Here is a 16,776-nt window from a genome sequence, read left to right as displayed (position 1 = left end):
GTTTTGCTTTATTAGTGTTTTTTTTTCTTCATTTTTACAGGTTGACATACAGTATAGTTATGTGTATAATGATAAGTGATGGTGATAATATACTGTATGCACAAAGATCATGTGGCTAAATATCTTTAGTAATAAACAATTAATGCATAAAGCCATCACATGTGAATTTCAAACATTTGACACCAAACTTTAGATCAATATTGCTGATTTCAAAATTGATAAGTTCACAAATATTGGGTATAAAGTTTTCTTCTACAAATGTTTTACTTTAGTTTGATGTTTTTAAAGCTGTAATCAAAGCTGCTGCACTACTGACAACAATGGTGTCACTCTTTACCAGCTGTCAGTAGTTCCTTTATTTCCATTGTGCATTGCATTATGGGACAACAGTGTCTATCAACAGCAGTTATCAATTATTAATCAACACTACAGACTCAGAACATGTTTAGATTTAAATTTTATAAATTTATGACACAATGTTATTAAATATGATTCACAGAGTGGTTTACAGGTATTTGGAGGATTATTCTCTATTTTTGGTTTTATCTTCACAGTTTTTGAGATATCTGTCTCTGAGTTTTCTGCCACCATCCCAATACAATGGAGATGCATTAAAAAGTGACATTTAAAAGACTTCAACAGTATCACGTCTTTCTAGAAACAATGTCCCCACTTACTCTGGACAATCCACAGGACACATTCTCAACAATCCTGAGTGGAAAGACTTTCTACTAAACTAATCTGACATCTTTTTACAGTTTTCTGTGGATTATCCACAGTAACAGTCACACTTTCTAGAAAACACACTGCTGTTGATTTTAATTTAATGTAACTTTTCAGTGCTGTGAGAACCACAAATGAAACTCCATTGAACTGGTGTGGTGACAGACATCTCAGACACTGGACAAATAAAACCAAAACTATCTCCATGACTACACATATCACAAGAGGTTACTCACAAAATGTTTTTCAGCAGTTTTGGGTGAACTGGTCCTTTAACAAATAGAACCACTAGACACCAGTAGATGCTGTTAATTTGGCACTGGAGTAAGTTCTCCATGAAATCTGAAGAGGATTAAAGTCTATCTGTTGTATGAATACACAGTGAAACACTGAATCACAGTTCAAAGAGCAAATATTGAGAACAAGAGAGAAGTAGTGAAGTAGTGATAAGTTCAGTCTTCTACCACTTGAGGGCACAAGAGTCAAGTCCACCTTGTGTGGAGTCTACACTCTATTGGAGCTTTCTAAATGGAAAATTAAGAGTGTCTGAAATCAGAAACTGCACAGTCTTATTCATATATTAATAACTCCTGTCTGTGTTTGATCCAACAAGATGAAAACATGACAAATAATCTGACTGACAGTTTAACTGACTCCTTCACCTCTCTGCCTGTCAGTCTCTGTCACTTATTGACTAACATGTTCAATCTCAACCAGGTGTGTAGACAGTAATGTGTCTGAGCAGCACTGACCCACCAACATTATCATATTACTTACACTTTTATATCAGATGTGATTTTAATGATTTTGGATTGACTGTTTTTATTTGATTTTATTGTGTCTCAGTGTGATCAAATGTGTTTTATTATGATTATATTGAGGTCTTATTGGGTATCTATTGTTTTTATTGTGGATTCTTTGGTGCTTTTATGTCTGGAGCACTGGACCAAATGAATTTCTCTGTGTGGGATAATAAAGTTGATCTGAATCTGAATCTGAATCTGAATCACTCACCGACCCTCACAGCCAAGTCTGATCAAAATACATTTTGTAGCAATAAATATATAAAAAAAATACATATAAGGAAATAAATGAATATAAACTTGATTTATTGTTGACTTGATGTGTGTGTTGAATTTGTCGTCTGATTAAAACAGAACTGTTGAAATAAGTTGTAGGAAGTCTCTGGAATGTAGTTAGTTCCTCTGGTTCTGACACGCAGACCTTCCTGAGCTGCCTTCAGCCAGCTCTCTGTTCTTATATTATCTATAAAGTTCCTGGTGGATTCCTAGAACATGTGTTTCCTCTTTAAGGCTGATGGGAAACAAACTGACGTGAGAATAGTCCTTAATAATGTATTATTGCATGCTTTATTAAAAAAGCTTCATTATCTATTATTAATGAAGGCTTCCGCGGAATAATCACCGAATAAATCAGCATTAAAATATTACCACGATTATCTAATAAATGTACGGAGTATGGAATAATAGATGCTTATAATAGATGTTTGTTTTAATGATTTTTATGACTTTTTTCCAGAGAATGGATGGAGACAGTTGTCTGGTCCTGTAGTAGCAATACATCCATGATTGAGACCAGTTTATATCTACGTTTATGAGCGCCACAGTTTACGACAGTTCCCGTCTCTGTGCGGCAGTCGGTTGCTAAAACACCAGACAACATGGCGGAGGCGGCGCAGTGCTCCGGTGCGGAGCAGCTTTTAACGGAGAATCAGGAGCGTTCCGCCGCGGCGGGAGACACCGGGACACCGGGAGCTGCTGCCCGGGACAGACCCGTATGTCTGATAGTGTTGGGCATGGCGGGATCCGGGAAAACCACCTTTGTTCAGGTAACGCTAGCGCGTGCGGCTAACACGAGCTAGCTGCGTGAGTTAGCTTGTGCAGGCAGGTAGAAGTCACCTGTTCAGATGTTACAGCCGCTACTAACACCGTCCTGCTCTGTTAACTTCACTTCTGAATACTCTTCTGTGCACAAGATAGAAAATTGCGAGTTTCATTACCGTAATATGTTCCCTTGCTGTCTAATACTTACTATTAGCGCCTCTCAATTACTGTAATTACGCTAATAGAAGCTCCAGCTCCTTGAGACCCTAAAAGGATAATTCTACTGATTTTCTAGTTTTATCTAAATGTCAACAAATCTAAACCAACAATGAACTGATCTACTAAGGAACAGAACACGTAGGTGCCTCTATAAAGCCTTAAATTCCCTTAAAATGAGTTTTCAATATAATATATATTCATCTGGTCCTTTTTTGTTTTACATTATGTAAATTAAATGTCGCCAACAACAAGTATTCGCCTCTCTTCACTTATTATTCTGAAATTAATCTTTCAAAATGAATCTCTTTGCAATGTCTCACACTGATGTGTCACAAGTTACATCTGGGTGGCTACTGGTCATGTGACCACACAGTTTATACAATATCTAGACACAAACTGTATATTCTGAGTGTACACAATGACTAACAGGTTAATTGGTTGAATATGGGCCACCACCCAGGTTGGGGGGTGGGACTTTGGTTATGTTATGGTCGGGTGTAGCAGAGATAACTAGTTGGGTTCACGTTAAGGTAACATAAAACGCATATCGACGGGGATGCAGACTTTTAAACAACTCTGGAAATACTCAGTAGAGCATCAAATGTGGATTAATCCGCTGCTGAAAATAGTCCCGAACAAATCTGTTTGTTTACTAAAAATGACAGCAGCCAGCTGTTTTTGGAAATCACTGAACTTTTTTTAAACACAAAACTTTATATTTGTGAGCTGTTTTTAAAAGAATAATGTCTTCAGTAGGAACCAGTGGGCTGAGAGACCAACTAACACGTTTGGTCTATTTATGGGATTTATTGACAGCGTTGTTCTTAAACCCACATCTGACCTTCATCTCATAATACCGCACGACACATGTGTACCTCACAATTCATCATCATCATCATCATCATCTACTGCGCCACACCAGTCCAGTTATTGGTGGTTATGCACCAATAAGCAGTTTTAGAACTAGATTCTGTATTAATATAATAATAATAATAATAATAATAATAATAATAGCACTTTTAAAAAACAAGTTTACAAAGTGATTCACAGACAGAAAAACAGAAAATACACATTGCAATTACAAATTAGTAAATTTAATGCAATCAAGAAATAGAAGGACAGTAAATAAAAAATCTTCAAAATAGATAAATAAATTATTATTATATTATATATATTATTATTCTTCCAATTTGTTTTGGTCTATGAAACATCAAGAAGCACAAAATGATGTCATCAGAATCCAGAATTTAAATATATTTAATTCACAAACGTACGACAAGAAAAAGCAGCAATTTTCTCAAATTTTAAATCCTGAAACCATCAAATATTTTGTATTTTTGCTATTAAAAAAAACCCAACCGATCATCAAACTGTGTAATCGTGAGAGACGCGTTCCTTCTCTCAACTTTTATTCAGCAGCTCTGTTTTGATCTCAGTGCTTTCGTTTCCTCCAGAGGCTGACGGCTCACCTTCACTCCCGCAAATCTCCTCCGTATGTCATCAACCTGGATCCTGCCGTCCACGAAGTGCCCTTCCCTGCAAACATCGGTGAGGACCGGTCTATTTCCTGGAAACACATACACACCAGTAACTCAATCATAATATCAAACCGAATAAGTTCAGAATGAGTTAGAGTGGCTCCAGACAGGCGGTGTTGAGTGTTTTGTCCCTCCTGCTGCCCTCCAGACATCCGCGACACGGTGAACTACAAGGAGGTGATGAAGCAGTACGGCCTCGGACCGAACGGAGGCATCGTCACGTCACTCAACCTGTTCGCCACTCGCTTCGACCAGGTCAGTCAACAGAGTCCTTTCACTGAGATGGAAACGTAGTGAACAGTTATTATTCATGTTTGAAAGTACAACTCAGTCGGTCTACCTGTGTTTCCACCAGAGGAACCTTGTTTATTTTGCAGAAGTAGAGGAACTTTTGGGGGTTTGCAGGGACGACCGCTGCTGATTGGTCGAACAAACACAGCGTGGCAGCTTCAACTCATGTACCGCGTCATTCATAAAACAAGGAAGTGTTGTATGGATTTAGGACGAGCAGAGGACGTTTCTCTTTGTTCGTTAATGTTAAAAGTAAAGTCAGGAATCGAGGGAGCAGCGGTAGCGAGAACAAATCAGTGAGTGAGAGAAATAAAAGGTTTATTTTCTGATTGTTTCATGTTGTAGGAGCCATTTATGTTGATTGTCGGCATGTCGTTTGTTTGGTTATAACTTGCAGTATTATTTTGGACACTGGGTGGCGGTCATGAGATGCACAGGGTTGTATATCTAGGGGGCATAGGTGACAGGAAACGGGAGGCACAGGCAGGTTCTTACCAGATCGGGAACAGACGCAGACTACAGCTGGCAGGACAGAAACCCGGTATGTTCATGACATGTACAAAGAGTTCAATAAAACAACAAACTAAACGGCAGCCAACGGACTGGAAAATCTGTTCTTGAATCTGCGTAAGATCACTCCTAACTTAACCTACCTGTGTATTAATGGCAAACTGGAAAAACAGGGAAAGAAAGGACATTGAAAAATGAAAATTGCCGTTACACACGTCGTTACATTTTAAAGCAGAAATAAAAGCATCAAACACTCAGCAGGTGATTTACTGAGGAGACACACGCTCACTCACATTCATCACATCAACTCCTGCAGCAGGAAATACAAAGAACAACCGGACCAATCTGTGTCGTCGTTGTTGTTGTTTCCTTGTGTGTGAATACTGCATTTCATTTTTATTTTTTAATTCCTCATGAGTCTGCAGGATCCACCTGGTTCCTCAGACGTGGTGGAAACACAGACTTTTAGTTCCAAGTTTAGTTTCCTGAACTTTTGGTCCAAACAGGGTTTAACAGACAAATGTCGCAGGTTTCTCACTTTCTGTCATTAGTCAGCGTCTTTCTCTTGTGTATCATTCAAATGATGCACTAGAGAGTAACACGTCTCTCTCCATGTTTTAACTGTAAGGATGCAGCAGCTGAACTGTTTAAACCAAAACTGTTTTCAAGCTCTCGACTATTTAAAACTGATGATCTGAACTGTTTAGGTTAAAGATCTCACCTGTGAACCTGTGAAACGAACTAAACTGGACCTTTTTTGAACCGTTTTAAATAAAAAAAGTTGTTTGTTGTTCGATTCAGACAATCCAGAGTTTAAATTGAAAGATCTCAACTGTTTAAAGTTGAGATAAATCAGCTGATATGATCTTATTCCAGATATATCGTCTCTGTGTATGTCCAGAGATCACTGACGAGTAAAATGTTCTGTTTGGTTTTTATCTTCACATGAAGATTATTATAATAATAATAAAGGTCTGAACAGTTGAAAGCAAAGTTTTAAAGTACGACTGTAGAGTTGAAGTTATTTGTTCTCTGTAACCTTTTTATTTCTGTCAAAATTACAATGAAAGAAAAACATGTTCAGTTTACTGCAACGCTGTAACGTCTGTGAGTTTTTGTTTGTGTTCTTCAGGTGATGCAGTTTATAGAGAAGAAGCAGCAGAATCACCGGTCAGTATCTGATATAAAATACCTGTGTGCTGTCAGAGTGGTTCTGTTTGTCCCTCTGTTGACTCCGTAACAGCTGAGACTGACAGACTGAACACTGAGCAGCTGTTGTCCTTCTACATGTACACATAAGAGCTGTTGTGTTGGTTGTGATTGATCGCTGCCGTCCAGGTCACATGATGCCTTCACGTGGAATTTGTGAGGTTTTGTTTTCAAAATGGTACAAAAAAAAACATAACACATTAAAACAAGAATCAGAACTAAATGTAGAAACATCAGTGATGAGGAACATCTTCCTCCATAAACATCCCTGTCTTCACTCTCCGCCCTCCTGTGTATCGTTGTGTCTGACGACCTTTGACCTCTGCAGGTACGTGCTGATTGACACCCCCGGTCAGATCGAAGTCTTCACCTGGTCGGCGTCAGGAACCATCATCACAGAGGCTCTGGTGGGTTTACACGCAGGGATCAGTTGGTTTTAGTCTTTTATTGTGATGATGATGATGATGATGATGATGATAATAATAATAATAATAATAATAATAATAATAATAATAATAATAATAATTTTACAGCTGGTTTATATTCTGTGTGTGTTTCAGGCGTCGTCCTTCCCCTGTGTGGTCGTGTATGTGATGGACACGTCTCGCAGCGTCAGCCCCGTCACATTCATGTCCAACATGCTGTACGCCTGCAGGTACCAGACTGACCTCACGTCACCTCTGACCTCACGTAACCTCTGACCTCACGTAACCTCTGACCTCACGTCACGTCTGATCTCACATAACCTCTGACCTCACGTCACCTCTGACCTCACGTCACCTCTGACCTCACGTAACCTCTGACCTCATGTAACCTCTGACCTCACGTAACCTCTGACCTCACGTCACCTCTGACCTCACGTCACCTCTGACCTCACGTAACCTCTGACCTCATGTAACCTCTGACCTCACGTAACCTCTGACCTCATGTCACCTCTGACCTCAAGTGACCTCTGACTGAGCGTCACCTCTGACCTCACGGCACCTCTGACCTCAGTGTCACCTCTTACCTCACGTGACCTCTGACCTCACGTCCTCTCCACTCCCAGACTTAAAGCTGCGTTCAGATGCAACACAACGTATATTTTTAATTACATGTTGTTTTTAACTTGTTGTCGTCGGGTCCAGTGAAAGGACTCTGTGAGAGGAACAAACAGTTTTTTAGAATTAATGTCTATATTTAATAAAAGTAAGTAGCTATTAGGACAGAACAGTCCGTTTATTGTTGGTACGGAAATTAATACGCACGCGCATTTGTATTGATTGCACAAGATCACATGATCAAATTAAAATTGTTTCATTCATTCACGGAAAATAAGAAATATTAAAATATTACTCTTCTTCATTTAAAGCTGAAACTACAATTGTACATCTCAGATCTTCAAATAGAGAAACCACACAGACAAAAACACCTTAAACATGAACTCATGAAATCCAGATATGAACCTCTTCAGATGTCGGTGGCAGCAGTGACCAGCAGGTGGAGCCAACAGAGCACATAAACGTCTCTCAGAGCTGCTGCAGGTGTGTTTTTCTCTCTAAAGTCTCATCTGATGTTTCTCTCCTTCAGTATTCTCTACAAGACCAAGCTGCCCTTCATCGTGGTCATGAACAAGGTGAGGTCACTTCCTGTCTGCTCTGCTGTTGTTGTTGTTGTTGACATGTTTTCCTGATGTTTATATTTTTATAACTTGTTGACATTTGAAGTTGTTCAGTATGTCTGAAAAAGTCTTAAATAGCATTGAATTCTACAACAATTTTATCAATCTGATAATTGAGTCGTTTCTAAACAAAAATGATCTGGTTTCAGCTTCTCAAATGTGACAAATGAATGTTTTTTTCACTCATTATTGTAACTTTGTTTTGCTTTGGACTGTTGGTCGGACAAAATAAGACTTTTGAAGACATCATCTATGACTTCTGGAAATCATATCTGGCATATTTCACTATTTTCTAACATTTTATAGATAATTCATCAAGACAATTATTGGCAGATTCATCAATAATCCAAGAATCAAGATGCACACAATTCAATTTTTTGGCTGATTAGAGTCTGAGGACTGAAACGTTGATGGACAGTGTACAGACAGTGTGTAGCTGAGACTTCATGGTGTGCAGGAACGTTTTCGATAGTGAGTTGCAGCTCTGGACTGATGCTGCATGAAGCTGTTTAATCCTTTTTTGTGGAGTTTCAGCTGTTAAATTGTGTCGTTCTATGTGGAATTAAAAAGGTTTTAAATTGAAGTTTAAAAACTCTTGTGTTGTCGTGTGCGTGCAGACGGACATCATCGACCACAGCTTCGCCGTGGAGTGGATGCAGGACTTTGAGGTTTTCCAGGACGCTCTGAACCAGGAAACCTCGTACGTGAGCAACCTGACACGCTCCATGAGTCTGGTCCTGGACGAGTTCTACACCAACCTGAGGGTAAGGTGTCTGATTCATGGACCATCAGAACGGGTCCTTATCACATGTTGTCATGGTGACGCGCTCGGCCGTTCACATGAAAAGTGACATAAATAGTTGTCAAGTGTGAAGAAGGAGAGCTAGAGAGAGAGGAGTTGAAACCCGGACCCCTAAATTCCACCGGGTGCGTGTGTGCGTCGCGTTGCGGTTCCGACGCGGCCGCCGGAGCTGATCGCGGTCACTCTGGTCAATGTATCTGTTTCCACCGGGCGCGCAGCGGCTCTCCGCTCCGCTGCGCTAAAGATAGGCGCCTCGTCTATTTTTTACGGAGGCCGTGTCAACATCTGCACCAAACTGTCTCATATTTAAAATGCTGCGTTCACAACAGGGTCTCCGCGTCGTTTTTATTAAGATCTCTGCAGTGAAACATCTGAACTATATGAAAACGGTTAAATCTCTTCTTGTTCTTCATTTTTTTGTCAGTTGTCAAACCTCAGAACGTCTCCTGACAGCTGAGTGAGTGACTCCTCCTCCTCCTCCTCCTCCTCCTCTGTTCAGCCTCCTGCTGCTCGCTGTCAGCACTGCAGCTGATTCATTGTTTAGTTCTCATTTACATATTTATCTGTTTCTTTTGTCAATGAAATTTAACCAAGGCAACTTCATTATAAATGAATCTGCTGCTCTAATAGTCGAAGATGTTCAAATATTCAATTATAAAAACAGCAGATGAGGCTGCAGCTGAATAAAACCCAGTGAGGTCATCAGATGTCTCGTTTTCTCTGAGCAGCCGTTTATATTTAATTTACTAAAGTGTAAGATGAGGAAGAGCTGCTGATTCTTCATCAAATCACATAAATTTTTGCTTGAAAAACAGCTAATTGATTATAAGAGTAGTTGCTGATTCATTTTCTGACACTCGACTAATCAGTTGATCAGCTGATCGTTGCGTCACTAATTGAATCGTAGCTCATTAACACCAGCTGTCAGCCGGAGAGTCGCCGGCATTTTAAGATTCCTCCACTCTCTACTCGCTTTGAGTATCACCATGGTAACCAGTGCTGCACTGGTCAGATACCCCCTCCTCCTCCTCCTCCTCCTCCTCCTCCTCCTCCTCCTCCTCACGGTGTCGTCTCTGTGTCTGCAGGTGGTGGGCGTGTCCGCGGTGACGGGCAGCGGACTGGACGAGCTGTTCGTCCAGGTGGAGGACGCCGCTGACGAGTACGAGAGGTGAGCGGGCTGAGGGGGCGGAGTCAGTGCCGCCGCTGCTGCTGGTCACAATCTAAGCAGCAGAACCAGAGATATCGTCTTTTTTTTTATTCCACACATTCATTCCTTCTTGTCAAAACCTGGTGCCTACATTACCCATAATGCAACTGGAGGTTGTGTTGTGTTATGCTAGTAGCGGCTAATGTAGCGCGGAGCTGTTGAAGATCTGCTTACCTCACCTCTGTCTAACGTCACACCTTCAGATTCTTTTTACTTTTCTAACTCGTAGTCCCCGACCGACGCTGACTCAAGTGACATCATCAGTGACATCATCAAAGGGCTTTACATTACTTTTCACACAGAGAAACACCTGGAAACACGCTGAGGTGGAAAATCAGTAGACTTCACCTTCAAGTTATGTTCCGCTTGGATTTTTTTGTGCAGTTTGTGTTGATTCACACCAAATGACGACCTGTATCAACATCTGCTGCCTCAGTTCACGCCACATCTGCATCTTTTCATTGACTTTTTTCTTATTGGTGTTTAAACACAATATATAAGGCAGGAGTTACAAGTTTGATAGATCACAAAGAAAGTAAATGAATTTGATCACAAATGTCTCTGTTTTAACCTAAATAAGACAAACAAACAGATCAAAAACTAGAAATAAGAGCATCTGTGTTGCAGCTCCACCAGCCTGCTACCCCCCCCCCCCATCCCTCCTTTACCCTCAGCTGTCATTAACTCTTCCTCTTCTTCCTCAGAGACTATCGACCAGAATATGAACGACTCCGTAAACAGCTGGTGAGTGTTTATGTGTGTTTCTGTCTGAACCATCGATGTATTATAGGACACAAAGATGGCGTCTGTTCACTCAGCCAATGTAGGATGACGTGATGACGTCACTAACGTAACGTTTTACTTCATGGATTAAAAGTTCTCAATAGAAATGAGTCATAATTGGCTTATTTGCAGTTTGAGGTGTTTTACAGATGTCTCTATTATAATAAAGGTCTGTGAGGAAAAGGCTTTTTGGGCCAAAGGGGATTTTTTTTTGCTGTAATACCCAAAGTGTCCACTGGGGAAAAATTGTCAGAAAGGCTGAGTGGCGGCGGCGCCGTTTCCAGCTCTCTACACACATCCATGAACTTCCTCGTAATAACTGACTTCCTGTCTGTCAGGCCGACGCTCAGAGCAAGAAGCAGCAGCAGCAGCTGGAGCGACTCAGGAAGGACCTCGGAGCCGTCGACATGACGACGACACCGTCCACAGGTCGGGCTGGAGGATACTTTCAAAATAAAATACAAAATAAATATTATCACTGCATTTTATAAATAAAGATTGATAGATTGATTAATAGTTTATGGGTCTGTAATCGCCTCATAATTTCCTGTAAAATTTCCTTGAAGGAGCTACTGTGTTTAAGCTCAAGTAAATAATCATTGATTATTATTATTATTATTATTATCTTTATTCTTCATAGATGACAGAGACGTCATTAAAGATTAGAGATTAAATTCTGCTAGTTAAGCTCCACTCTGGGAAAACGTCGCTGTACTTTAGTTTAACGGTTGTATTTTGCTCACTTCCTGTCCGCAGAGGAAGCTAACATAGCCGGGCCCAGTGACCTCATCATGACACGCGGTAACCCTGACGACGTGGAGGAGGACGAGGAGAGCGACACGGACGACATCGACCACAGCAGTGAGAAAATAAAACGCTTTTTAACAATTAAAAAAAAAATAATAATAATAATAATGAAAAACACAAATACATTGTAAGGAAAAAAATGTTTGTGATCTTCTGCACGGAAATAAAAGTGAAGAATAGAAATCAGACGTATCGACTGTAAAAATATCAAATCTGACGGAAACGTTTGGTTTTATTTTTTCCAGCGACGGAGGAAAGCAAAGAGAAGGACGCTTTTGGAAACTTCCTGAAGGAGAGGAAGGAAGTGGTTCAGGTTCGGAACAAGAGGTGTATGATGCCTGAGGGACCCTGACCTTTGACCCCTGACCTCTACGTCTCTGACCTGACGGCAGAGAAAAGACTGTGACAGAATGTAGACGAAGGAAGTAAAAAAAAAAACTCCCAGAGCTTTCCTTCTGTGGGGTACAGACTATCACCTGGAGTCAGAGCGGACGGGACAGACTATCACCTGGAGTCAGATTGGACGGGACAGACTATCACCTGGAGTCAGATTGGACGGGACAGACTATCACCTGGAGTCAGATTGGACGGGACAGACTATCACGTGTGGCAGCAGATAGTTTCTGTCTGGACTCTGACGAAGGAGGAAAACGACTTCCTGCTGCTTCCATCAGTGACGTTTTTTTCCTCAGATGTTCAGAAATGATAAGAAGGTAAATATCTATACTTCCTGTCTGATCAGATGACATCACTCGCACCGTTGAAGCTGATTGGATGCTCCTCAGTGTTGCTCCTCCCTCCCCTTAAATAAAAAAGTTATATATTTTTATATCAGAAGAAACTTAAAATCTGCTTTTGTTGTGTTTTGTTGTTTTTCTGCTGAGTTTTGTTTGTAAAAGCTTTGAAAATAAAAGTGAGCTCTTAGTTTTCAAGTTGGTTTTGACTCTGAGGATGATGATGATGATGATGATGATGATGATGATGATGATGATTAGTTGCTCCACCTTGAGCCTTCAGAGCAGCTTCAGAGCTCTGTGTGGTAGTTTTGTCTTAGTGAGCTCACAACAGAAAAGGACAAAAATAGTAAAATCTTTCACCCATAAAGCTCATAAAACATAAAACAAACAGGTAAAATAAACATGAAACCACCAGCACCTGCAGGGAAATCAGCAGCAACATTATAAACCTGCTGAGAGGCTGCAGCGCTGTAGAGCTGGTCAGCTTCAGGATTTGTGCTTTTCTGGAACCTGGATGTTCTGGTTTTAATGCTTCTCAGTGTTTTGTGAGGGAAGGACATTAAAATTCAGGATGAAACCAGAAGTGTAGGTAGAAGAGGAAAAATGTTAAACCATTAAAACCAGAATGAACAAACCAGCTGCTTCAGAAAGAACAAATCTCTCCCACACACACACTTTTTCTATCACATGTCGAGTGTTTCTGATCATCAGGTGTTCCCTTTGTTCTGCGGTGCCGATCGGTTCCCTGACAGATAGACAGAAGCTGTCCTTTGTATCCGAGCGTCTCTCTCTCTCTCTCTCTCTCTCTCTCTCTCTCTCTCTCTCTCTCTCTCTCTCTCTCTCTCTCTCTCTCTCTCTCTCTCTCTCCTCTCTCTCTCTCTCTCTCTCTCTCTCTCTCTCTCTCTCTCTCTCTCTCTCTCTCTCTCTCTTCTGTTTGTCTTCATTCATCTCTCTCTCAGCTCTGCTGTGAATGGATCCAGCTTGTCCGCCTGCCGACCATCTGCGGCGCCGACACACTCTCTCTGTTCCGTCGCCTACACGCCGCCGCCGCCGCCGCCGCTGAAATCCGGCAGCTGAGTCACTTTCAACAAAAGCCTGAGTCTGAAAACACTGAAGAGAAGACAGCAGGACAAAAACTCAACATGTGTCAACAAAAAAAGACACATTTATGAAGTTTAACTTCAGTCACTGTTCAGCTCATATATTTTTATACTTTTTATTCATTTTGTGGCTGAAACGTTGTCAGATTTTAATGTTTGGAGGCAGCAGCTCACAGAACAATCTCACTACGAGGTCTATTTAGTAGCTGTTCTGGAGCTTTCGACTGCACTGCACAGTCTTCACAGTAGAAAGTTTGTCCTGTTGTCGTGTGATTGTAGATCTTAAAGATGTGAAACTTTTAATCTGGGAGGCAAATAGAAGTTTATCATTCACATCTGCAGACTGAGGAACACTGTGTGTGTGTGTGTGTGTGTGTGTGTGTGTGTGTGTGTGTGTGTGTGTGTGTGTAGTAGCAGCATGTATATATACGTTCTGATAAACCTGATGCATCATTGATCAGCTGGCAGGTGACGTCTGAACATCTGGAAAGTTCTAACTTGTCTTAAAAGCTTTTTATAACATTTTATCTCCAGAATTTGAACACCTGGTGAATCAGGTTTGGTATCATTTGAATTGATCCTTTAAGAGTTGATTGATTTTGCAAATTTTGAAAAGTTACAGACTTTATTATGAACTGTTGGTTGCAGTAAAACTACGTTTAATCTCCAGAATCTGATTAATCTATCCTTTAGGAATAAATTAGGAGTTAAATATATAACGTTGGACTTTGGTTGACTGTTGGTTGCAGTGAAGCAAAGTTTCTTCACGTTTTTCATGTGATGTGCTGCAAAACACATTAAACTCTCCACAACATTGTGGTGATTTTCTATTTATTTTAAATTAATTTATAATACATTACGAATAGCTACAATTAAGACATGAAACACCAAAAACCCCACAACACACGAGCAAACACACATACAGAAAGAAAAACAACCTGGTTTGTTTATAAAATGCTGTTTGTATGTATTTATAACTCTTGATCACTGGTGACCAGAGAGCCTCTTCACACATATGAAAGTCTTTCCGATGGCAGTTTTTTATACCACATCAGGACATCAGGAGACTCTTCGTCCAGACGTTTTTGTAATATTAAGAGTCGTTCTGTATATAAAATAAATCTAAGAATGTTCCTGTGTTTGTATTCATAACGAGCATCTAACCTCAATATAAAGTGATGTGGATTTAAAGGGATTTCTATCCCAAATATATATAAAAAAGTTAATTTTTATGATCATAAACTCTGCACACGTTCATCAATCACAACCAGATTTCATGTGGATGTGACCTTTAACCCTGTTCAGTCAGTTTCTGGGAAAAAAAAAAAAAGTTTCTAGATGTTTCCAGATTTTTGCAGCTCTGACCTCTCTGTCTGTCTCTGTTTGTGTTTCCATTCACCTGGTTTCATGTTTTAATTTGTGCATAAAAACAAATCTTGAAATATCACATAAAAGACTTTCATGCTCGTCTGAGTGAATGAATGATGACATCATGAATCATGTGACTGAAGAGCTGAGAACATCAGATCTGTGTGGAGCGACGACGAGGAGAAACGTCATATTTCCATCCGTCACGTTTTCCCATCGTTTAATCTTTGAACTGCTGCTCTGACATAATGACGTCATCTCGTCGTGTCGTCTTCTGCGACGGTTTTAACGGCGCCAGCTGGAGAATTAACGCCACCAACTGTTAATTTCCTAAAAACAACAACAACAACAAAACCTCAATAAACTTCAGCTGATTCAAAATGTTGCAGCCAAACACATCAGACATCACGCCGGCTTTAAAAATCACGTCATCGTCTCGTAGCTTGATTAGTTCCAGAATACGTAGCTGACCTCCTGACCTCAGCTGAGATCCTCCGACAGCTCCTTCCTGTTTCCTCCTCAGCTGCTGGAGGAGATCAGGGAAACTAACACACTGTCTTCTTTTAAAAACTCACTATTTTATCTTGCTTTTTATTGATTTTACTGTTTTTTTAATTATCTTTCATTGTATTTTCTAATATTTTATCATTTTATAAAGATATTATTAATATTCACGCAGCAGCAGTGGATGAGACTCTTCTTCTTCTGCCTCTCAGGTGAGTTTTTTTGGAAGCAGCAGCAGCAGTGACTCACCTCCGCTGACATTCAGCCCACTCTGCTGTCTGTCCTCTCTCTCCCGCCCCTCTCCTCTCTCTCTCCTCTCTCTCCCGCCCCTCTCCTCTCTCTCTCTCTCTCCTCTCTCTCTCTCTCCTCCTCCTCTTCCTCAGTGGGCTGCAGACACGACCAGAAACAGAAACACCGAGAGAGTCACGACGCCTCGCCGACACAAATAAAACACGACTGCTGGCTGAGAGTCAGGCTGCTCATTCATACAGGAGCGGCGGAGCTTGTAATCTGGTTTTAACTGGTTTAAACTGGCGCACCACGGTTACATGAATCTCCCAGCTCTGACTTGTCTCTGTGCAGCGTGTCGCTCAACCTTTTAGGTTTTTATCTCTGTTCACACCTGAAGCTGCTCAGTTTCATCTGTTTAACACTGAATCTTTCTGTTTTACAGCTTCCAGCTGTAATTATTTCATCTTTAACCTTTTCCCGCCTTTAAAAGTGCATCCAATCAGATTACTGCTGATTGAAGTTCCCACCAAACACTACAAACCAGTAGTTTCACCTCCACCTTCCAGTCAGTACCAGCAAGTCTCCACACATATAAACAGTTACACATGAAAGCATATTGTTTAACATATATGCATCATACAACTAATGCAAACAGACATAAAGGAGGAAGACATTCAACGTGGGTCTCTGGCTGGGTTTGAACCCGGGTTCCTGTAGTTCAGAGTCAGGACCTGAACCTCCAGACTAGCAGAGCTTCTCCATTTCATGAGGTTTGATCAAACATTATTAAGTTTGAACATGTTTGTACGGTACATATTATGCCATTTATGGTCACTGCATTTTCAATATATGTGAATAATTTATGTAGCAGTTGAACTAATCCTTCAGGAAGTGATTGGTTTTGCTCATTTTGTGACGGTTGCAGTGAAGCAAAGTGTTGCAAATCAAACTCTCTGCAACCTTCCGGTGATTTTTGACAATGTTTGGATCATAAACTCTGCAGAATTTCATCATTCACAAACAAATGTCAGTTGTTGACTTGTATGAGCCTAAATTCACTGAATCTCTGAAAAAAAAACCTTCCAATCAGTTAGGAGATGTAAACTTTTTGAGCTTTTGGCTCAGTTTCAGAGTTACCCTGTGAACATGGGCCCCAAAACTTAATTATAATAGATAAATGAAAACATGCTTTATAAGAGTTTATGTTCAATAGGTCTTCAGTGCTTAAAACCCTGATTAAATG

At 40.5% G+C, this 16,776-nt stretch overlaps 1 protein-coding gene across 1 annotated transcript; it reads left to right on the top strand.

Annotated features, from left to right (window-relative positions):
• The first annotated feature begins 2,362 nt into the window (after positions 1-2,362).
• gpn1 (GPN-loop GTPase 1) lies at positions 2,363-12,525 on the top strand. Its single transcript, XM_067588953.1, has 13 exons — positions 2,363-2,572; positions 4,241-4,334; positions 4,473-4,579; positions 6,258-6,295; positions 6,663-6,741; positions 6,895-6,989; positions 7,904-7,949; positions 8,612-8,758; positions 9,882-9,964; positions 10,708-10,747; positions 11,125-11,215; positions 11,543-11,647; positions 11,839-12,525. The coding sequence occupies exons 1-13, from the start codon at positions 2,405-2,407 to the stop codon at positions 11,943-11,945; spliced, it is 1,200 nt and encodes a 399-aa protein (XP_067445054.1). The 5' UTR covers positions 2,363-2,404; the 3' UTR covers positions 11,946-12,525.
• The last annotated feature ends 4,251 nt before the right edge of the window (positions 12,526-16,776 follow it).

This window comes from Thunnus thynnus, chromosome 1 (assembly GCF_963924715.1).
Source record: "Thunnus thynnus chromosome 1, fThuThy2.1, whole genome shotgun sequence".
Lineage (NCBI taxonomy): Eukaryota > Metazoa > Chordata > Actinopteri > Scombriformes > Scombridae > Thunnus > Thunnus thynnus.
This window is presented reverse-complemented; position numbering and strand designations above follow the sequence as displayed.